This window comes from Coptis chinensis, chromosome 8 (genome assembly GCF_015680905.1).
Source record: "Coptis chinensis isolate HL-2020 chromosome 8, ASM1568090v1, whole genome shotgun sequence".
Lineage (NCBI taxonomy): Eukaryota > Viridiplantae > Streptophyta > Magnoliopsida > Ranunculales > Ranunculaceae > Coptis > Coptis chinensis.
The window spans coordinates 9,563,034-9,587,748 of NC_141463.1; the positions used below are offsets into that span (position 1 = coordinate 9,563,034).

General features: G+C 35.4%; 1 protein-coding gene and 2 long non-coding RNA genes across 3 annotated transcripts; all 3 read right to left on the bottom strand.

Annotated features, from left to right (window-relative positions):
- Positions 1-708: 708 nt before the first annotated feature.
- On the bottom strand, positions 709-4,583 carry LOC147479799 (uncharacterized). The gene is made up of 3 exons (XR_015205001.1): positions 4,283-4,583; positions 3,105-3,167; positions 709-730 (listed from the first exon to the last, which is right to left on the bottom strand). It is a non-coding gene; the product is annotated as an uncharacterized LOC147479799 (long non-coding RNA).
- A 2,590-nt stretch (positions 4,584-7,173) lies between these two features.
- On the bottom strand, positions 7,174-9,342 carry LOC147479800 (G-type lectin S-receptor-like serine/threonine-protein kinase SD2-5). Its single transcript, XM_086576727.1, has 2 exons — positions 8,334-9,342; positions 7,174-8,042 (listed from the first exon to the last, which is right to left on the bottom strand). The coding sequence occupies exons 1-2, from the start codon at positions 9,014-9,016 to the stop codon at positions 7,526-7,528; spliced, it is 1,200 nt and encodes a 399-aa protein (XP_086432853.1). The 5' UTR covers positions 9,017-9,342; the 3' UTR covers positions 7,174-7,525.
- Positions 9,343-14,242: 4,900 nt separating this feature from the next.
- On the bottom strand, positions 14,243-15,196 carry LOC147479801 (uncharacterized). Its single transcript, XR_015206096.1, has 3 exons — positions 15,076-15,196; positions 14,453-14,684; positions 14,243-14,381 (listed from the first exon to the last, which is right to left on the bottom strand). It is a non-coding gene; the product is annotated as an uncharacterized LOC147479801 (long non-coding RNA).
- Between the last annotated feature and the right edge of the window lie 9,519 nt (positions 15,197-24,715).

The following is a 24,715-nucleotide window of genomic DNA, read 5'->3' on the forward strand; positions in this document are numbered from 1 at the left end:
ATACCATTCGCAAATAAAACCGTTCGCCTGACGTCGGATGTGCATAAAAGATCCTTCCGATTTTTACTCAAATTTTGTTGGGTTCACCAAAGTCCCATAGTTCTATATAAAGAAAAAAAAGATAAGAAAAAGGATATAAGTTATTAATCGAAATATTCAACGTATTTAATTTAATACTTACCAATATCGCGAGTACTGTTGCGAAGTGGAATGCTGTCAATGAAATCAAAATCTGACAAATTAAAATTTGTTGAATTGTTGTTGATGTTCTGAAAATCAACATCAGTAGTGATGCTTCTTTGCCTATTCACGGTTTCTTCTCTGTGCATAGACTGAACTTTTCGAATATTTGAAATTCTAGTAGCACGTGAATCATTTATAACCAACTCTCTTTGTGGGAGAAGATTGCATCTTAGCCTTGATTTACGAACCTGTTTATTCTTGTCCTTGGCCATAGGGATTTCTTATAATAAAGATAAAAAAAGGTAGAATTATAATTGTAAGGGACACTTAATATAGAGTATACAAAAGAAGTACTCAGATATAACAAAAAAAAATTAACCATGCACTCACAAAAAAATCTAATATAAAGAAAAGAAGTACTCAGATATATAATTACATGCACATACAAAAAAATTATGAATTAAATCATGTAATTTAAAATTTTAACATTACCTCGAAGAAACGACGGCATGTAAGAATCCAAAGAGGCAAACTCTAATATAAGGTTCTGTTAACAATAGCAAACAAAGTTTTGTTAGAAAATAAAGTTTTATAGCTTAGAAGTTTTATAACAATAGTAAATTCAGGACCCAACTGCAAACTTTAGGAAAACCAAATTTACAAATTGACATTAAGACATTTGATACCTGCTGTTAGGCCATGCATGGCAACTAACAGTCTCACTATCTTGTACTCTGACTTAGACACCATATATTATATTCAACTGTATGCGTTGAGGGTATCAGGAGATAGAGCAGCATATTACAGCTGCATGATCCTTTCCAATCAAGACACACTACTTGATGATGTAGGGAGGCATTACTATCACTAAACAGCCCAACACTCAAGTGAACAACAATACATTTGGAGTTGGGCTGGAACAAAAGAAAGCACTCAAAGGACTAATAAGTGACTACTTATAGAGTTTAGCACATTTATATATGTCCGGGATGAGGTGTAGGCTAGCACATGTTCTTATGGGAAAGGGAAGGTTTAAGGGCTAAATGAATAATTCAATGAAGTACAGACTGGAATTTGTTTTTAGATGAATAAAGTTGTAACTCTAAAAGAAAAGTATAAAAGAAGTTATAATGATCTTGTATGTTATCAATGTTGTTGTGGACTTGGGGCTTCAACACTGTTATATTGGCATCACATGGAAGTGGAGGATTTTTTGACTGTCATTAGTTCTATATAATGCTTAGATATTATGGAGATACTTTTCCCCCTTTACAGTTGCTACTAAGCAAGGTGTCCCACTTTTATCATAAACAGGCTCCAGCTGAAAGAGTTAAAGCCAAGATGAAGCTTCAACTTTCACAAACTGGTATTAATTTAGATGCCGATTTTACCTCTTCCTTGGTTCTATTCTTGTTAGTCTTTATATGCTTTTGTTTATGCTATGGCCTGTAATTTGTGTGCGCTGTATCCGCTATCCCCTTATTTTCATTAACCGTTAGATGACTGGGGTTTGTGCGTGGGGATGCAATCAAGGATTTGAACTTTGAAGCACATATATTTCTTGTGATCAGAAACACAAAAGACTTATTACTGATGATAAAAGGTTATTAGCTGTAAGGGTTTTCAGTTTTCACACGACAGTAGTAGAAATATGCCAGTGAAAGGCAGTGCTCAACAGATGAACAAAACTCTCTAAGCTAAAACCACTGGATCTCTATCCCAGATCTTAACCAATAAAATTAAAAACATCCCGCAAAAGATAAAGAAAAAGAAGTGGATCTCATTGAATCATAGATCACCAAAAAAATTCTTCATAGATGCTTCTTAGATGGTGATTTATTTGAAAAAGGAAAAACTCTGAAAACTTTAACTTTCTTTTAAACCAAAACTCCCAGCAGACAGTGTGATTTACATTTATATAAATTGTATTCCCTAGCAATAACTGCTTCTGACTAACCACACGGTAGCAGTTGTCTTGCTTTAGGGAAACTTTTTTTGCTGGGAGGGAAAGACACTTATTAGTTCTGACTTTCTTCCCCCAACCCACCCACACCACTACTTGTATGGCAGTAATGCAGTTGTATGTAGTTAATTACGTATTACCTAGTCTCCTATGTGCCCAATGCATAATAATTGTCTTTCTTCAATAGATATCAAGATATGCTCACCAAATGTAAGGATAATAGTATTGTTAATAACTTAATCTATAAATATTAAGATACTTTATTGTACAATGTTTGCAGACCCTAAACACACTCTAAGTTAACGTTGTCTTTGTCTCTATGATAAGTTCAACATCTAAACCCAGACCACCTATTGTTCTTCCTCAGTACATAATAAACTCCTGCAGTGGGAAAAGGGAGGCATTACTATCACTAAACAGCCCAACACTCAAGTGAACAACAATACATTTGGAGTTGGGCTGGAACAAAAGAAAGCACTTAAAGGACTAATAAGTGACTACTTATATCCGGGATGAGGTGTAGGCTAGCACATGTTCTTAAGGGGACTTTTAAGTTACCTAGAATAAAAAAGATGGAAAAAGATGTCCTGCAGTGGGAAAAGCACATGAAGCAGTGCACTGGCGAGTTCTATCAGTTATCAGTTGGACTGTGATATTTTGGCCTACAATTATTACTGTTAGTTGTAACATGCAAGCAACCAATAAACGCGAACTCAAAACAAACATTGACTTTTTGTTCCAAAATTGGTAAGGACAGAAGGGCACACATCAAATGCTGGAGCTATATAGTCTGTGTATCATATAAATAAATAAAAGAAGAAGCATAAAGTGTTGCAGACTTGCAGTCACTGGAAATCAAAGACTCTTTGACAGGGTTGATGTAACATGCCAATACGCAAAACCAAACAGGTCTCTAGCATAGAATAAAAGTGAGACAATGTCAAGTTGTATTACAAACCTCCTCTGCTTTCTTTTCCCAATCCTGAAATTCAGCTCTAGCACGCTCCCTAGCCAACAGTGCCTATTATAAGAAACAGACATAGTTATACTCCAGCATTAATTTATCCTTAATTTCATAATTTCTTTTAGATCTAAGAGATAAACACATATGAGCAAGTCAATATTTTCCACTCATACTACATGATTTGAAAATATGTCCAAATACACATCCTAAGAAGTACACCAGTTTCTAGGTAAAAACACTCTTGGCATATCATAGTCACCGTAGAGATAATGAAACAGAGCCCTGACTTCTGCGACGTAAAGCACAGCTCAAATCGTTTCCACTCATACTACATGATTTGAAAATATGTCCAAATACACATCCTAAGAAGTACACCAGTTTCTAGGTAAAATCAGTTCCAAATTTCTTATCTCCAGTGTATTACTGAAAAAATGCACGTCAAATTACTTTTAAATCAACGTGATCAGCCCATGTCAGTTTTTCCACTCTTACAATAAGTACAACAATCCTTATACCAAAGTTATTTCTAACAGAAACCTATTAAGGGTCGTATCCTATGTGCGTAGGGGGTTGTGTACTAAGGTCGAGAGAAGTCATTAGCTGAGAAGGCTTACTGCTACTGTCAAACACTCTTGGCATATCATAGTCACCGTAGAGATAATGAAACAGAGCCCTGACTTCTGCGACGTAAAGCACAGCTCAAATCGAGGGATGAGGACCATTACAAATTAATACTACTGGGTCTACACCTACGATTAGTTTTGCAGTAATGCATGCATTCCCTTGTGTTCCAATCCAACAATATTTTATTTCATGTACTTTAATTATGGAGAGAAACTAACCAGACATGGCTACTATGGAAAGAGCTAGAATGAGTGACAGAAAATAGGATGCAAAGTTTGGGCGAAGAGAATGAGTAACCAGACATGGCTACTGTCAAACACTCTTGGCATATCATAGTCACCGTAGAGATAATGAAACAGAGCCCTGACTAATCGAGGGATAATGAAACAGAGCCCTGACTAATCGAGGGATGAGGACCATTACAAATTAATACTACTGGGTCTACACCTACGATTAGTTTTGCAGTAATAATAATTACTGATTTCACATATCCATCAAACTTTTATAATAATAATTAAAAAAAAAAACAAAAAAGGCAAAATTCTAACCTTATACCTCTTCCACAGCAACCCACACTTGATAATGCTAAACTCTCAAGAAAGCCCTTCATATATATAGAGGTGTTTGATTCCGATTGAAATTAGTGAACTTGGTGTTTAATTTGGATTGGAATTGGTAATTAGTGTTTGATTCCGATTGAAATTGGTGGGTGTTTGATTTAGGGGTATTTAATAAATATTTCAAACTCAAAGGAGGAATGGCTAAATTATAATAAAAGAGAGATTTAAATTGGCTTACTCGAGAGTTGAAGAGGCTGCCCGATAGACCCGGCTATCATATAGTGTAGAGATGTGCATATCCATGTTTTTGAAGTCTGAACAACGGTGTCTCGTGCCATATATTATCATTGTACGAGGGCTCCATTAATTATGTAGTGATTGATCAGTGTGTGTGATTGTGTTCCATTCATCTCGACTGTCTTTTGCTCTGTTCAATATCCATTCCTGGTTCCGCTCTGAACTCGGGACTCATGGTGGAGATTACCTTTAGTCTGAGAAGATGAAGATGTAACCAGAATTACACATCAATCTGATTTTCTTGATTCCATGTTTGATTTGAAACAGTATCATTTGGTTCAGTATCCCCTTTCAATACCAAGGCAGAACTCTATTACTAAAATCTTGTTACCAGTAGAATCAGTGTAAGTTTCTCTCGGAGGTTTTGTAATCTGCTTCAAGTTTCTTTCGGGCCAAATTTCCTTCTGGTTAAATTTTGACGTTCTGGCTTCTGAATGTTTGTATATGTTATTAGAGTTTCAACTATAAGGGTGCTCCTAGTTCAGCTGTGCAGCTCCTCATTTTTGTAAGAAATGAGAACTTTTTACTGCTTGGCTGGACGTGATATATCAACTTAAAAAGGAAAAAACGAAGATGGTTTTATTGAACACAAGTTCTATTCTGAAAGTACTTTTTGATGGCTCTTTTTACTTAGATAGGTCATTGTTTTGGGTGAACTAGTATTACCCTAGATTCCCCTGATGGGAAATTTGGGTCTCTCTCCAAATACACACAAAAAAACACGGTCCATCTAATTTGATTTTTTTTTTTTTTTTTTTTTTTTTTTTTTTTTTTTTTTTATTTAGAGAAGAGATCCTAATTTCCCATTTAGTTGGGGGTTGGGGGGTAGGGGCGGTAATATTAGTTTCAACTATAAGGGTGCTCCTAGTTCAGCTGTGCAGCACCTCATTTTTGTAAGAAATGAGAACTTTTTACTGCTTGGCTGGACGTGATATATCAACTTAAAAAGAAAAAAACGAAGATGGTTTTATTGAACACAAGTTCTATTCTGAAAATACTTTTTGATGGCTCTTTTTACTTAGATAGGTCATTGTTTTGGGTGAACTAGTATTACCCTAGATTCCCGTGATGGGAAATTTGGGTCTCTCTCCAAATACACACAAAAAAACACGGTCCATCAGTTTGTTCTTGTAGAAATTTTTTGAAAATTACTCCTTGTCGAAGACCTTGCTATGCAATAGACGGCATACGTTGGCCTACTTGATGAATCGTTATGGATTGCTCTTACATCATTCATGTTTAATACTACTAAAAGTTCTGAACAATAAAAAAAAAATACTACTCTAAAGTTCTAAGCTAGATGAGTGATCACAGTGCCAGTGAAATATAATGAATAGCTTAAAAATGGTGGTTTTAGAAGCATGGTTAGGACTTAGGATCACGTTACTGCTGCACATACCCTGATAATACTTGTAACATCTAGAGACGTGTAATGTGTTTTTGTCAAGAAAAACAGAGATGCGTTGCCCAAAAGATATTTAAAAACTGATATTTGTTCTCAATATATTTTAACAAGCTAGTTAATGACTGGACGAAGCCAAGAAATAACACCTTACGTGTATAACAAGCAAAATGATCGAAAATCTCCTTTAATTAAGATCAAACAATTGTCCAATTCCATCGAATTGAGAATGATTGTTCGTGCATTGTGCAACAAGTCGAGCTCCTATGCCAACAAACAAAACCTCCACACCGCTCCAACCTGTCAGTGCTGCATCTTCCGTTGCTTTAAAGGAAAATCTTCCCTTGCTTTAAACGAAAATGCCATCCCGCTGATGATCTTCCCCACTCGCTTCACACTCCTTTGGTCCATTTTTGTTCTTATGATTCCACCAAAGAGAATTGAATAACAGAATTTCCAAGCTACCATTCATCAGCTTGTTCTATGATCTACTGTTATCTTCATTCATCTTATCACCTTTACTTGCATGGAAACCCCCCACAATTTTGTCAACTTATCTCTATCTCTTTCAAGTTGCTACTCTAGGCAATGAAACATGCCCAAACATAGACTAACAAACCCAGTGCTCACCATTTTAAACCTGATGTAAGTACTTTGTCATTCCTCAATAGTACCAGCAGCATGGCCCCAACTGCCTCTCCTATTCATTTTGAAGCCAATGTGGGCCGAACCCTCATTGTTGGCACCATAGTACAAAATATCAGGATATGGGTATTTATCGATACTCAATTTCTGGATATGTATCGTGGATATATCCCTCTCTTTGGGGATATTTGACATTGTTTCACATGTAAATATCGTGGATATATCCAAAATATCGACAAATATCGTGGATATTGTGGATATTTCTTGATATATCATGATACATTATTTATATTTATTTAAAATATAATGGTAAATATTAAATAAAATTGTTATATGTACAAAATATCGCTAAATATCGCTAAATATCGTAAAATATCCCCAAATATCACAAATATCGCAAATATCGTCAAAATATCACCGATATTTACAGTTGTATATATCTCTTAACATATCGTGATATTTATATATCTTTTTCTGAAATCTGGATAGATATCCCCAAATATCGCGATATATCAGGATATTTTGTACTATGGTTGGCACAACAAGGTTCATTGGTCAGTTCATCGTTGATACTAGCTTGTCGTTGATACTAGCTTGGTCTCAGGTATGCCGACTTACTTGCTTGTGAGGTCCACTTCTCCTTGTTCTGCAAAGGCCAAGATCATCAAGGTTCTCCAAGACAAAGGAGCCATCGTCATTACGTCATACATGTACATCTCATTCTCTTTGGATATTCCTATTGAGGAAGTCTTGCTTCCGTGCCAACAAACAAACCTCTACACTGCTCCAACCCGTCAGTGCTGCATCTACCCTTGCTTTAAACGAAAATGCCTTCCACCTAACAATCTTCCCCACTTGCTTCACACTCCTCTGGTCCATTTTTGTTCTTATGATTCCACCAAAGAGAATAGCAGAATTTCCAATTTCTCATCGGAATCCAACTTCAATATTTCATCATATCCACCTATTAATCTTCCTTTGACAAACATTATAGGAGGCTCTACATCCTTCTTCCCAAACAATGTTACCCATTCCTCCCTATAACTGTAATACACAGAAATGTCTCGCGTAAAAAACATAATTCTTTTCATTTGTAGACGTTCAACAATATTTCTAGAATTTTGAACGGCTTCCTGACTTCCTCTTGTACATGTGTAAAGGACAACATCATTCTTGCCTCTAGGTGGGCACCTTCTTTCGAAGGACTCTAGTAACAGTTTTGATCTACTCGCCGCTTTTGAAGAATCAGAAATCTTATAATGTTCTTTCTTTCTACGTTCTGGAGTGTTATTACCCAAACCAATTTTAACAATCTCTCTTTTCGGATCAACTAGATCGCTCTTAGAAGAAGATGGCCTCAAAGTTGAATCCTCTTCTCCCGCGATAGGGCATTTCTCAGACAACCTGAAAAAAAAAAAGGACCTTTAGTAACATATATTGAAAAAGGATAGTAGGGTAATGCAGACCCGCCTAACCTTAATAAAAATCGGGTATATATAAACCAGTTATTACAGTTGTTAATTGATAGTAATTTTCATGTAAATAAGTTGTGTTTACTGTAAGTGTCATGGAATTCAATTAGCATTAAAATACAAAAGAAGTTGTCTAGCTAAATCTTTTCAAGACTGATGCTCAACAATATCAAGTATCAATGCTCAATTTCTGAAAGAGAGATTTTACAGCTAGTGATGTTACCGTTTATCAGAAGTGGGTGGTCCACAACTTTCCGTGGAACCACCTGTTATGTTGCTTGCACTTGAAGACTCACTACAAAGATAATTTGGATTAGGAGGTTGTGGAAGGTGTATGTTCCCTTCAAGAATCTGCACCACACGGCTCATGGTAGGTCTGTCATCTAGCTTCTGTTGAGTGCACCATAACGCGACCGTAGATAAAGTCTTTGCTTTTTCAATATTCTTGTCCTCAATGCCACACTCCTCAAAAAATTTGTGCAATTGTTTCTTAGCAAACTTTTCCCAAACGTGACCAGGAAACCAATTTTGGCCTTCGTCAATCCTCCTCCTCCCCAAAACTTCAAACAGTAGCATGCCAAAGCTATAAACATCACTTTTGGAAGTTATTGGCATTCCCATCCACATTTCTGGGGCAGCATAAATTCTAGTTCCTCTAAATCCAATGACAGATCTATGACTTGAATCCCAATGAAAAATCTTAGCTAATCCAAAGTCACCAACCTTAGGGATAAGATTAGAATCAAGGAGCACATTACCAGCTTTTACGTCGTAGTGAACTATTAGATCATGGCAACTCTCGTGCAGATACGAGAGGCCTTTTGCTGTCTCAGTTGCAATATCATACAGCTTCTCCCACGGCAAAATTAAGGTGGTTCTTATATAAAATCTTATCGAAAGATCCATTCTCTAAGTATTCGTAGACAAGTGCTTTCATGTTGGCCTCAAAGCAATACCCAAAGAGTTTAACTAAGTTTCGATGGGAAGTACTACTCATTGTTGTCACTTCAGCTATGAATGTGTCTTTCATGGCATCCATCTTGATATCGTTCTTCAGTTTTTTAACTGCTACTAACATACCGCCAGGTAATTTACCTTTAAAGACGTCTCCATACCCACCAGAGCCTAGTGGAATAGTGAAATCCTCGGTAAAGCTCGTGAGATCCTGATGTGAATATGGATGTATTTTGTGTCTTACCAGTTCACCTAATGATGATTCAATTGGATTGTCATCGACCTTGTAGAGAAAAAAAAGGATTTTTTCTGCTTTTCGATCGATCAGCGCCAGCCGCTCGTATAGCGACCCGCTCGGGCTCCAAGATGTTTGGCGCCCCCCCGCCAAAGCGCCACCATTTCGGTGCTCGTTGATTTTGGCGACCAGCGCCAAAGGAGCCAAATCCGTCTTTTGTTTGCGGGCCACCGCTACAAGAATCGCGATTTTTGTTTTAGTATAAAAACAAAATCGGTTTTGGAAAACCTAACTTTTCCAAAACCAAAGAGTGATTACTGAGAGAACAATTCTTTGTGAGTTGAGTGTTCATCCTTTGTGAGTGAATCGAGAGAGAGACTTGTGTCGCCACTCCCCGACATCTAGTAAAGCTTGGAACTCGCAGCTGGAAGTAGGCAAATCGTCGAACCACGATATATCTCGCCTTGTGGTTTGTTCTTCTTTACATTGATTGTTTTATTTCATATGCTTGTTATTTGATATCGGAAGTGTTGGGATATTGCTTGGAGGGTGTTGAAAGTCTTGTTTATCGAGAAAGATCAATCTTTGTGTAGGATTGATCCGCTTGGTGCGGGTAACGTTGTTTCGCGGCTTAATTATTCACAACAATTGGTATCGAGGCGTAGGTATAATGACCTAGGGATTTTTGAGTTTAGTACTAAAAAATTTGTGTAGACAAGGTGTTCGATTAAATTCGGTGAAACCGTTTCTTTTGGATTATTGTGTGTAACTTGAAAGATGGTTCCCAAGATGTCAAAACGAGGTTTGAAGTGGAGAAGTTTAATGGGAAGAATAACTTTGGGATTTGGCAAGTCCAAGTAAAGGACATCCTCATCCAACAAGGTTTGCACAAGGCTTTGAAGGGATTAAATCTAAAGCGACAAGTATGAGTAATGATGATTGGGAAGAGTTCGATCTTGAGGCTTGTTCATCAATCCGTTATGTCTTGCTAATGAGGTCATGTATAGTGTGATGGGAGAAAATACATTTGCCGGTATTTGGCTCCAACTAGAGTCTCTATGTATATGACCAAGAGCATGATTTAACAAGATGTACCTTAAGAAGCGTCTTTTTATCGGTACATGATGGTCGATGGTTCAACGATGCAAGAGCACGTTAGTGAGTCCGCCGACGCCTAGCGGATTATTTGAATGTTGGTATGAAGATGGATGATGAGGATCAAGCGGCATGTTTAATATTCTCCTTGCCGAAAAGCTATGAGCATCTAATGACTACATTCATGAACGAGAAGTCGCCGATCTTGACGAAGTTCAGAGTGCACTTCTTTCTTATGAGTTGATGAAGAAGACACGCGGTAGAGAATAGCATTGATGCAAGTCGTACAGCTAGTGGCAAGAGGAAATTGCCCCAACAGAATTATTCAAGTAATGATAATTCTAGGTCCAAGTCAAAAGAAGCCTTTAAAACATGTACAATGCTACAATTGCAATGAAAAAGGACATTACGCAAGTAATTGTCCTCACCGAAGAAAGAGAACAAAGAGATGGTCGAAGAAAGGTAAGGCAAAATTTGAGGCAAATTATGCTTCGAGTTCTGAAGAGGGATGAGTTAGATCTCGTGTGTCCACAAGACTATATATGAATCGAGAGGTGGATCCTTGATTCGGATGTTCCTATCATATGTGCCCGAATAGAAAGTGGTTTACTTCTTATGAGAGCATTGATGGTGGTTCCTGTTTTAATGGGTAATGACGTTGTTTGTAAGACGGTAGGAATTGAACTATACGTCAAGATGTATGATGGTGTAGTGAGGACTCTAACCAATGTGAGACATGTTCCCCGAAAGCCAAAGAAAAGTCTTTTCTCTTGGTACCTTTGATCCAAAGGCCACAAGTTTTGGGCGGCGGTGGAGTCCCAAATATTGTTAACGGCTCTTTAGTTGTTATGAAGGGTCAAAAATATGGAACCTTTCTTAAATATCTTATTCTCATGTCATGCTAAAAATGTAAGCTCACGTTATTACATTCTTCCAAAAAGAATCAGACCTAAAAGAAAACTAACGGACTCGCTCGCATCTAATCCCAATCACCCGCGGTTCCTTTGCCTTCCACCTATGTTCCCAAGAACACACCCACGTTACCAAACAAAGCAAACATGGGTCGAAGCAAAAATGGAATTTTTGGTATGAGTAGACTAACCACATAAAACCATTATCATACTTTAATTATTCAAACAATCACTTTATATTATCCCATAACTTAATCATTCACAGCTTGGAAGGCGGGTGAAGTTCCAATCAATTCAACCAAACATAGTGTCTTCCCAAGCAAGACTTCCATTCTATTAACTTCATTATCATAACTTCGTTATTATAACTAGGTAAGCGAATTAAAACTTACCGATATCCACTTTTGGATAAGGGTAGGACGGCCCCTCTGCACAAAATATTGTTAAGTCCTACCCTCCCGCAAAAGAAAGTTAGAACTTCTATATAACTCCACGTAGATATTATATTAGGTATTCAAAAGTAAACCCAACGCCGTGATAATCAAATAATACAACTACCCGCAAAGGCGATACCTTAGTTCCTCTCTAGGCAGGTCAAAGACTCACGGTCATTCATGGCACATTCAATAAATACCCCTATATAACGCTTAACGGGCCATTTATGGCACATTCAATAAATGCCCACCTAACATATGGCATCATGGTCATAAAACTAAATTCCAAAACTTGAGGTGGAGAGTTCTAAAAGAGTGCGGTAAATTTTGTTTACGCATTATTGAACTTTATTGCATATATTATTTCAGAGAATGTAGGAATATCTTGATTCAAGTAATTTTGGTTTACGCGTTATTAATTTCATGGATGTATAAGTGTCATAACGTTGTGTATCGTAAAAGACTGAAAAAATCACAAAGCAGTAAATACACGTACACAAGTATATTTAGAAAGGTCCTAGCCTAAGTCAAATATGCTAATAGTCCTAGACTTATCCTAATAGACCGAATCATAATTTTAGGAAAAAGTCAAATTTTCGGGTCAACTGGTCAAAGTCAAAGTCAAAGTCCACTCTGGTCAACAGTCAAAGTCAGAGTCCACTCTGGTCAACAGTCAAAGTCAGCCATCCCCAAACTCTTCTAACCCAAAGGCCCAAAGTCTAAGGCCCATAGTCTAAACTTAAGCCCAAAAATAAAATCCAAAGGTTAAAACATATGAGCCCATCACGATTTGGCCCAAGCCCAAATCGATTTTGTTACTGTTCATCTCCTTCCTCTCAAATTTCCACCAACGCCTCCACCGCCTATACAGCCACCACCGGCCAGCTATAACCAAAAAGAACCCTGCGGTTTTCATCCCCACGAAAAACCCCACCTACCTATACCGTCAATTCATGATTCCATCATATTGTAAAAATTGAGATCGACATCAATAGAGCTCCAATCGTCCCCTCTCCATCACCCACTCCACCACCAACACATCCACCTCAACCCAACAACAATCTCCCAACCAAATCCAAACAAAAACTAATCCAAACAAAAACTAATCCAAACAATCAAAAACGCAGGACGGTTTGGTCACCATTGAGCTCTTAGGAGCTTCAAGACACCCAAATGCAACCATTTATCACCCTAATGGTTCCAATCTCCCATTCAAACAACAATCCATATCAACTTGATCTACATCAACACCTCAACCCAAAACCCAATAAAATCAGCTTACCCAAACTCCATGAACAAGCTTATATCCAACGATATATCAATAATTAAATTTGATTCAAAATCATCTTTTTATTTCTTAAGTTTGTTTACACAAAGAGACTAAGTCGATCACGCGATCGCAAACTAACTAATGATATGTAGAATAAGCAAGATGTAGAATAACACCGGCGAATAATTGAGCGTAAAGTAATTATGCATTATCGGATATCGGACATTAAAGTTTTAAACGGACTTAGAAATATTGGTTCGATTGAAAGATAAAATATCTACTCACACGTTTTAAAACCGAACCGCTTTCGAAGCGAAACCCGAAAGCCCGGACGTCTCACAATCCGCTTAAAAGATAATCTTCCTCGTTCAAAACATTTTCGGTAAAAACTCTCCTCTTTTTTTTTATAAACCCTCATTGTGTTTTTTTCCTCCTTTAAAACTCGTGGAGAAAAACTCTATTTTCCTTTCCTACGTTAAAAACAAAACCCCGAAATAGGGAAGAAAGTTTATCCCATAAACCCACGTCTCCTATTTCCATTAACATTTATCCTATTTTATTTTATCTATTATCTATTATTATTATTATTAGGAAAAATAAAAGAAATAAAACACGGGGTGTTATACTCGGCGTGTTATAATAATATTTATGTACATATGTTTATTTTTAACTTACTTTTTGCTGTGATCAACTCTAGCAACCTTTGTACATGAGCTTCCTATCAATAAAATATACTAATTTAAATATTATTAAATATATAGCTTATCTACATTATTCCTCCATCTGATCTTTTTTTTGTTCCAAATTCTTACTGCCAACCAGACTCAAAGATTTCAAAATCTTCCTAAGTCTACGATTTTAGAAAGCATAATTACCCAACTTATTCCATTATATTACAAGGAAATTCAATTTCAGATTTATTCGACACACCACCATCCAGAATTCGCCTTCCCCTTATCCTTCGCGTTCAACTCGCAGTCGCATAATTTCCTCCTTTAAACTACATATCGTTGTCTCCAACATGTCAATTTGTGCTTCACTTAAAAACGATTTCCATCGGACCATCGGAGATCAAACTCTTGGGCCTCTACCGGACCTTTCGGCGTCATCGATTTTCTTCTAGCTCTTCAACACGTTGATGATACTTATTTAGAGCTCTCTATCTCAACTATATGACGATTTCTCTCGGCAAACCACCGGGTTGCAACCTTCTTTTGTGGCTGCTCCTACGGTTTTCTTTCTTAACACTCCTCACAACATGGGTTCCAAAATCTAGCCATTCATCGTCAGCCACTAAACTAACAGTCTGATCGTTCTGTACGTCTAAATTTTCTTGATACTGACGTGCGACATCATCAAGCAGCAATTGAACCTATACAAAACATTTTACTTTATAAATCTAACAAGAAAGTCAATAAATTTATAAAAAAAAAAAAAACTTACAGAGGTCAATCCATTTTGAGCATTAGTAATTCGCCAACTGACACATCATTGTTCCCATCCCAAACAACCCCATCTATAAAACTAAGTGACCGACGTTCCTGACTTCTGTTTAGTTCCGAGACACTTGAAATGCTTAGACAATCCCAGCCAGTAGCATGTACACGTTCAACGCGTGTTGAAGACTCTTCCATAGCCTTGCGCTTCATATGCTCCTCGGCAGCTTCACCCTTGCCTTTTTTCATAACAGAAAAAAAACCAAATGCATCAAACCATTATATAGTTGTTTTACATCTCTCTCTCTCTCTCTTTGTCTATTACTACTTTTTTTTAAACGTTTTTTCTACTGAGGGTTATTTCAAACGTCTTTTAAAAATCATATGTATACAAAGCTTTGCATAACTCTTACACGAGACAATTACCATGACTAACATAAAATAGCCCAATATAGCATATTTAACAAAAAAGTAATAAAAAAAATAACGCTTTAAACTATAGTTTTGCCATACCTCATGCTCCTAGCCTTTTACACCTCCTTCAACTCAACCCCTTTCTCTCTTTCTGATATTATGATCACAAACAGTACTCTTTAACAACTTATTTTTTCGTATATATCCTTCCATTACCTTGACGTTAAAATCGGGCCCATTATATTTTTTCCTTTGACCCTTCTTTGTTGGCTCCTCCTTACTCATCATTGCGAAATAGTATTTCATCATATAAAATTTTACGGACTGTTCAGACAAAAAAAAATATATTAAATATATTAGAAAAAAAAATAAAATAAAAAATAAAAAATTATCACAAACTGTTAAAGAACAAGAAGCGAATTTATGTATGTCTAAGGAAACTCGGACGTTTCTTAAAGAATATATATTTTTTTAAACTAAAAAAAAAAAAAGACAAAGCAAACCATAATGTTTTAAATAAATTAAATAAAAATCTACAAATCAACTTTATATACTAAAAGCGCTTATGATTGAGTTAAGTAGTTCGGCCTTTACAAACCAAGTGACTCAATCCAATGAGTACAATAAACTAACTACAGATAACTTTGAATCTTGAATAAGGCCCAACTACCAAAACATTTAATGATATAAGGCCCACCTCATATAGCTAAATTATCATCCGACACATTTTCAAACCCGCATTCTAATAAAGATGCCACAAAAAAAAAAAAAAAAAACCCCATACAAAAGTCATGGCGATAGGCTCAAGGATTACATCATTGGCAAAAGGAGCACTGTTTACAAAATAGTCAATAAAAAACTACTTTAATTATAAGTGAAAACATTACGCATGTTCCCCTCAATAACAATTCATTCTAACATACGTATCACTGTACTGTACTTTTAAAAAATATCAAACATGTATTGAGACATACAAGTATGAACATGTGATGACTTTTAAAATACTATACAAACTAAACTATAAAATTTGCCATATATCATTTCATTATCATACGAGCTTTTCGCTGTACTAAAACAAGTTTTTTTTTCCTTTATAAAAGATGCAGGAAGGATTTGATAAGTTTAAAGTTCTTTTATTTATGCAAACAAAAACCGAGTCCAACAAAAAAAACAATTCCATAAATCCAAAGTATACTGCTGTGAGTTATAAAGAGTGTATGAAAAACCATGCTACTTCAATTGGTGGATATGCTAATGATGGTTGTTGCCAATATATGCATATGCTTTCACTTAGTACCACTGTTGTCAATGGAGATTTATCACTTAAATGTACGCTTTGTGGGTGTCATCGAATTTTCATCGTGAAGTTCTTGAGTCTAGGTAAGGTTGATAAAAAACGATTGTTAGATGAACCTGGTAATCATATGAGCAAAGAAGTTTGCATCAGTGGTGGTTCTAGGAGTGTCAAGAGTAAGAGATTTATAACAAAATTTACAGAAGTTCAGCAAAAACAGATGGTCGTGTTTGCTAACAGATTAGCTTGGAAAACAAAAAAAAGTGATGTTGTTGCCATTAGCCAGTTTTGTTTGAAAAATGGCATTGAGATAAATGTTTTCAAAGTGTGGCTATATAATAACAAAAGCAAAAGGTGAAGCAACACTAACACCTACCCCTACACCTCTTATTGCAGTTGCAACATGAATATTTAACCTACTATGTTGATTTCTACTACTCAAAAAAATAAACAAAAACTTTTTGATTTTGTCTATTTGTTGTATATATTTTTTAAAAACTTTTCAATACTAAATATTGCAAATCGATCAAAAAGTTATTTGATATGTAATTTTTTCCAAAAAAAAAAAAATCCCACCCTTACCATTAACTCCATTTTTTTTTTTTTTTTTTTTTTTTTTATAGTTTATCGATTAAGAAAACATTTACGACTGAGTCGTTCGAAAATCATATATTATTGGATGTTAACAACCGTCTTAATTGTACTTAGCTTGATGTAAACACTTTATACTTAAATTTTCTTTTAGTATTGTCAAACTTATCATGATTTAACTCCTTCTATGTTTTATTGTTTTTTTTTATAAACACCCTTTTTCTCCTTATTCAATAACAGTTTTAAACTTCACTTGGTCTTTGTTTTTTTTTTAAAAATTTTTTTTAACATTTCTTAAAATTTTATATCGTGTCGTACACTTTAGTTAAAGTTAGTTTACTCTCATAATGGATTGTTTACTACTTCAAAATAAGCTAATCTTTGTATAACGTATCAATAACGTATAATACATTGTGTTTGTTTTGATGCAGAAATGAAAACAAAGAAATCAACCTCAATGAGACTATTGCAAGCGCTTCTTCTATAACAGTTCCCTGCTTTAAAAAGAAGGACAGTCAATAGACCCTTGCATTTGTTTTTTTGCGTCTTCAAACATGTAACTCATGGTGCTCTCAAATTGCTTGATACATGTCACATGCATTATATTTACATAAAACGAAGAATGCACTTACAGTTAGTTCTGTTTTTTTTAATTGCATTTTTTTTTTAATTAACTTACTGCCAGGAACTGCTACACAATATATAGTTCCAACATTGTCGATGATAGACGCTTAGCAAGATTTTATAACTGGCCGTACGCCTGTACTTAACGTTGATGGCTTCCAAAGGCTGCAAAACCTTTGCCTTATTGTCAAGTTTGCAGAGTTAGTTTTGTTAACTATTTGATTCTGCGGCTTTGACAGCCAATTGCTCAAATCGATAGTGGCCAAACTTTTTATCCATCTGTAAATTTGTTTTGTAATTTAAGCAAAATACGGCGTCGTTCTATTAAGTTTTTAAAGCTTTCTATAATGTTATTTTTTATTTATGGGCAGACATCTACATGTTATTTCCTCAACTGAACATGCAAATAATATTACATTAGAATTAAATAAAAAAAAATGTGCACATTGCTTGATTGAGATAACTTACGATTCTTGCGAGAAATTAGTATCATTCCGCACATTTGACGTGGCTTAAAACTAGATTATGAAAGTAACCTTTTCTACCTACTTGACACTTCAACTTTTTCTTTTAGAGCCCACCCACGCTTCCACATATCAACTTAAAATTATTACAGAGTCCCCACATTTTTAATTATGTCTTAATATTTAATTATTTTTTTTGCCACTATAAAGCACAAATTTTATTACACTTATATTTTGATTCATACAATAATTATATTCCTCATCCAATCTCATTAGTCCTCCTCATCATAAACCTAACTTCTCAATGACTCCAAAACCGGCCGGAGAATCCCTCCCTCACCTCACCCCGATCCAAATAGATTACTTTGGCTGAAAATGCCCCCAGATAACACAGTTGATCCCATGGAAGGGATCCATATTCTTCACGGGTGTATCAAGGCAATGTATGCATGTCAAGGATTTATGCATGAACAATTAACAGATTTTACAGCGGCGTATTATAGTCTTTGATGAAGGCAGGGAACAATTTCGGAAAGGTACTCGCAGTTCTTAAAAAACCACTCACAAATTTTGGAGAGTCAAAGACAAATTTTCGAGCACCAAGGAGACCTTCAACAACAAATTCTCCAACATATAGAACAACTTCACACTATTGTCACAACTTTTCTTCCACATCCTCCCCGTTATAATCGTCCGCCTGGGCCAGCGTAATCTAATTATGCTTCAAATTAAAGGTCCTCAACTGTCTTCTCTAAGATTCGTATCAGTTGTGTAATATTGAAGTTATGTCACATTTTCGTTGTGTGAATTTATGTCTTTGCATACTGTGTGTAATATCTATTATTATATCAGAAGCAAATAAACACTTTTAATAAACGTTTACGTTACCCTTAAAAAAAATACATATAGCACTAACATCACACCTGACACACAAAAAAACTTAAATAGTATAATCAATCTGACAACAGCACTCATTACCACAAACATCATAATTGACAACATGGGTGATTTTCTTTTCATTTGGCAACATTGGTTGGTTTGAAGCAGTAAATTGCATCACCTTACTAAAACATCCAACCCAGTCACATTTAAGCCACATTTCAACAACTTTACCTGACCAATCCCATCACTTAACCAAATACATAATACCTCTGCAGCTTGCTTCCCTGCATCTTCGATTAAGGTAAGGACAGATTTGAACTGTGTGGCCTTCTTGCTCACAAAGTTGACAAATCTAGAAAAAAATTAACCAAAAAGCAAATATCATAATTTAACTCATGTCATGATGTGGTCTTTATTGATGTATTTACTCTGTTGTTAGCTAAATTAAGCTTTGTGCCTAATTTAATAACAAAAAGAGTTGTACAAATGAAGTTTTAAATTAAGTTATCTAAAATACCTTCGTTGCTACAAATGTTCGAAAAGCAGCTCCACCCATTTATGTTAAACTTATCAACCTAAGAGAAAGAGTTTAACACAAAAAAACCATATAAAGAAATAACTGCTATGAAAAGTTCTGGGTAGCCTTTTATAATACATTTGTTTAAAAAAAACATTTTTTTTTTGCCCATTGGATGAAAATGAAGATTTTTGACACGTCGCATTAAATATAGTTGAAAATGAACAATCCAATTATATTATTATACTATGTCGATATATAGCATACATTAGGTTGACCACCCTTACTATCCAACATCCCATCATATTTACGTAAGTCACGTTAATCTAAAGCGTTTCCTTTAAAAAATTTAAATTCATTTTGCCCATGATATATTAAAAATTTCCAACGGACTTACACAAAAAAGTACGGACCCCTCTTTCTCCAACTCACGGACTAACTTTGACATATTAACCTTATCTCTTTCTTCTCTAATTTCTTAAGAAAACGACTCAACCACAATATTCATACCTCTCGCATCTCGTGGATTCCAACCACCAACCTCCCTCAGGTAATTCTTCTCTTAAAATTTTTTCGCTTATTTTATGCCGTTTCTTCCTTAAATATATTATTCGTCTGTTACACTGTCTTCTTCATACGATTTCCATTTCAGATCATCATAACCTTCGAATTTTTTTTTTACTTAATAGTTAACTGATTTAAAAGATCAAGCTACAAAAAAAAACAAAAAAACATTGTAAGTTAGAAAATAAGAATTTTCATAATAACCATAATAATACTAATTATTATAACAATAACAAATCAGATGACTTATTTGTCCCAGTCGTTATCTTTACCATGTTGAGCCATTTTTCCCACACAATATATATCATTTTTAAATATATATTTAACTAAGTTTGATTTTCTATACATTCTTTACAATACTAATTGCGTTTTTTTTTAAAGATACTATTTCGTTATACTTCATAATTGTTGGAATTGGCATCAAACTAACGTATGATTAATTTATTTAACTTTTGTTATTTTTTTCTTTAACAACAGTAACAACCATGTCCAACAGATTTGATGTTGAGGAAAACGAGATTGGAGATGCAGTAAAAGTTTTACTGTTAGCAGTAATTATTTGTGTTTTACTCCTTTTATGGAAAGTGGCTTTAGGTGTCTAGACCTAAACAAATGTATGTTTACTGTTTAACATATCACTGCTTTAAATTCAGTAAAGATATTAAACCATGTCATTACATTTTTTAGCCAATATGTTTTGTTATTGAAATACTTACTTCTTCTGTAAGACACCTGTTCGCAATTTCCATTTTAAATACATTAATGCAACACATGTCAGTAATTATTACTACTATCAGTAAATCCAAAAAATGCATCCTAATAAAAAAAAGGTCTTCTTAACTTTTAAATAATGAACGTTATATATAATCACATTCCCTTTAGAAAACGGATTGTGGTAGGAAGAAAACTTGAGACTCATCTGATGGCATTGGGTAAATGGATTGTTGTTCGGAGTTATACAAAGGTACTATTTAAGATAGTGATAGTACCCATATCTATATATTATTACATACTATTTGAACACATATAGCTAAACAGTTTGTTTGGGTTATCTAGAAATACCATAAAATCATATGAAAAAAATGGTGTAGTTAGTTTTATTGAGCTACACCAATATCTTAGTGATCTTCCATCATTTTTTTTACGAAGTAGATGTTTGTTAAAAAAAAAAAAAATCAGCTTTGAAGTAGTGTTAGAATGTAATTGTTTATTACACTGCAAAATATGATAATCCAATTGTCTGATCAATTTTCTAATAAATAAAAATTTATAAAAAACCCTTACTACATGTTGAGACAAAACAAAAAACGTTGGCGAACAAGGGGACAACATTGTAATTTATTTTTTACTTTCCATTTATAACATGTGGTTTAGTATAAGTTACGTGCATATACAGAGGGCTTTTATCTAACTAACTCTACCTAGCTTTCGTAAATCCCTTTTTTACAATTTCCATATTAAATGCATTAATGGGACACGTGTAAGTAAGTATTAGTCCTATCAGGAATCAAAAGCATTTGTAATCATAAAAAAACAGGTCCTCTTAAGTTTTAAATACTTAACTATATATGATCACATTCCCTTTAGAAAGTCTTTTTTAACATCCACGTGCAGAGCACGTGCACTAATGCTAGTATGCTTTAATGTGAATGCAAACACTATGATTGATAGTAATAACCTATTGGAACTGAGGCAATATTCACCTACTTCAGGTTACAGCTTAAGAAAACAATATAATTTCTCTATAGCTTTTGACCACGATATAAAATTGCAATATTATTAAATCAAGTAGATTATGGAATCAATCCTTTCAATGTTGGGGTCGTATACTCTGTAATACATATGTGCTTACATTGGTTGTCCTTACAAATATACATTTGTTGTAGCATTACAAAATAAGTTCACATACAAGATGTAAGAGTATGTATATATGTGGACATTGTGGAACATAAAAAATGCTTCAAACATCAAAACAATTATACTTAGCCGGGCTTTTCTGTTTTTCTCGGTCAATTTATCCACTTTCATCCACGGGGATCGATCACAACCTTCTTCTTCTTCTTCTTCTTTGTAGGATCAAAGGAAGCAAGCTCCAACAAAGTGAATTGGTAAAAATATGTTAGTAAGATCGATAACATACCGAAGAGCAATGATCCCGAATGTTATTGTGATCATTGCTCTATCAATTCACTTCAAGAGGGTTCCTTTAATAATATCAAAATATTAGTTGTGATCATTGCTTTGTATCAGATTTATAGAAGTCGGGTGGGGAATTGATTGGCAAAAGGTCTATTGAGTTTGACAATTTTCCGTTTGAAGATCTCATCATGAGGAAATGATGTTCAGAGTTATGTTTAACACTTTTTTAGGCGATCAAATATTCGAGGAGGAGATTGATGCACCGTGGGATGCTAAGGACCAGTTACCAAAGGACTTCAAAGCAGAGGTACATGACAATCATTTAATGGGAGTATCTATTGTTGAAATTGGGAATGGGTGTTTCCACCACATATTTTCATTTATAGCTTATTTGTCTTGTGGATGGCATAGTTCAACAATGGGAATATTCTCGCGTAGATTGCTTTTGATCTTTGCTTTACTCCATAGAATTGGATGACTGCTCTTTGGTCCGACACCTAAGAAGACAGAGTTAGAGCGATGTGAACCGCCACAAAGGAGACCATATGATGGACCCAATGGAACCCGATGATGAGGCCAAGAGGATTGCTACCGCTTCTATCGGTGATTAAAAGATGCGGCCGCCGCTTTGCCGCCGCCGCTACCATGGGAAGAGGAAAGATAGAAGTAAGCAATATTTGTCAATTTCTTATTTGCTATAAATTTCTGATGTATATATGAATTTCTAAGGATTCATCGTGATTTTGTTAAGTGTGAGGTTTTGGGGCAGAGTTTTATGCTTCATCAGATTAGGGACGTGCATAAGCTATTTTGTTCAATTATATTATGAATCAAGATTTAGGGAAGAAGTTAAAGGTGGTGATGGGATTGTTTGATAAGCTGCTGGAAGGGATCATGAGGGAACATGAAGAGAAGAGATGTCATGATAAAAGAGGAGGGATCCGATGGATGTTTTACTAGAAATTCTGAGAGATGAGAATTCCGAGGTCAAATTGACTAGAAACGACATCAAGTCTTTCATCCTTGAAAGTGATCTTTTGTGTTTCCATTTCACCAAGTAGTGGGTTTTTGCAGAAAAAGACACTCTTCGCTGCGATCTTGTATGTAGTCTTTGTCAGATACATACCGAAGTCCCCGACCAATGGCTAGAAGCAAATCGCTTAATTTTTTTTTTAAGATGAGACCATTACATGGCTATAGTGAGTTTTTCTATATTCCTGCAGACCAATACTAGAAAATAAATCTGACCCGAGATAGCCCTGTTAAACCTTGAAGTTTATTGGCACCTTCCATAAAAACAGAATCAAATGGATGAGACATGAAAGACAAACACTAAGACTAGCATCATTCATAACTTAGTAGTTTTTGTTGAATTGCCACCCTATTTTGTTCTATTTTTCACTATTACGACTTGAACATCCTTACATTCGAATCTAATTGGCTATTAGTCGATTACTATATCCTTTTTCAGGAGCTTTTCAGAAGCAGTACGTGACTCGACTTCTACTTCAATCCAATGGGCATTGGCAGAACTTATAAATCATCCAAACAAATTCAAGAAACTTTGAGAGGAAATTGATGTAGTCGCCGGGAAAAGTAGGCTTCTTCAAGAATCTGATGTAATCGCTCTCCCTTACTTGCAAGCGCTTGTAAAGAAACGCTTAAGGTTACACCCTCCAAAGCACCCTTTATAATCCGGCAAAGGTGTGATGAGGGACTGCAACATTAAAGGCTTCAACATAATGAAGGGTACTAGGACAATTATTAATGTGTTTGCTATTATAACCGTGCCTATGAGCCAATTTCTTGAGAACAAAATGTCCAAATCCTTCGGACCCGGCAACTACAGTGGAAATGGATCCTAGAAGCTCTCTCTCCTTCGACACCACTATTATCAAGCTCTTACACAAAAACAGGGGCCTCTTTTCGGTTGACGCAAAGACTTCTTACCAAAGATTGGTTTGGCCAAAGCTAGCTATACAACTCTGAGAATGGCAATGCATTCATGGTACAGCTTTGCCAAATCCATGTTGAAGATGGGAGCAATAGAAGTACTCTTTGGAAATGCAGGGAAATAAGGAAGAAATGTCGATAGTAAACCCCTTAAGTTATTGAAAAAAATATCGATAAACCCGAATGTCTCAGATTTCTTTGTGCAACCAAAAAGTGTAGAATGTAATATGTCGTGCTTGACCTACACGTTTATACCAGAAAGGTTCCCAAATGAAAGTTTCGGGCATAAACAGAAGGAGATAAAAGGACAGGGTTTTCATTAACTAGGGTGATTAATATCTCAATAATTTCTATTATGATGTTAGTTGGTTAGGTTCACTCTTAAATAGAAAGTGAAACTGATGATGAATTTCAAGATGAGATGAAGCTTAGGAACTCTAAAACTTCTGAAATTGGAGCAAAAGATATTCACAACTGATTTGCCAAACTCAATACTTAACGCCCCAAAACTATCTAAACGTTATATACCTCAATTCAAATCGATTTCACTAAAGATCTCCGTTTCGTAACTTATTGGTCATGAATCCAGCTTCGCATCAATTTCAAATTCCTCACAAACTATCAGTATGTTTGTAGCAGCTTCCCCTAAGGCTAGATTCCATTTGATGAGGATATATTTGGTGCAGTCATCTAGAGATTTGTTGCAAGTCAGAAGGATATTGGACAATAAGGGCTCAACTTACTTCAACTGAGTTTGAAATATTCAAACTAGACTTCGATGGCCTTTAAGTAGGATGAAGTGAAGAGTCTTTCTGCGAATCGACCATT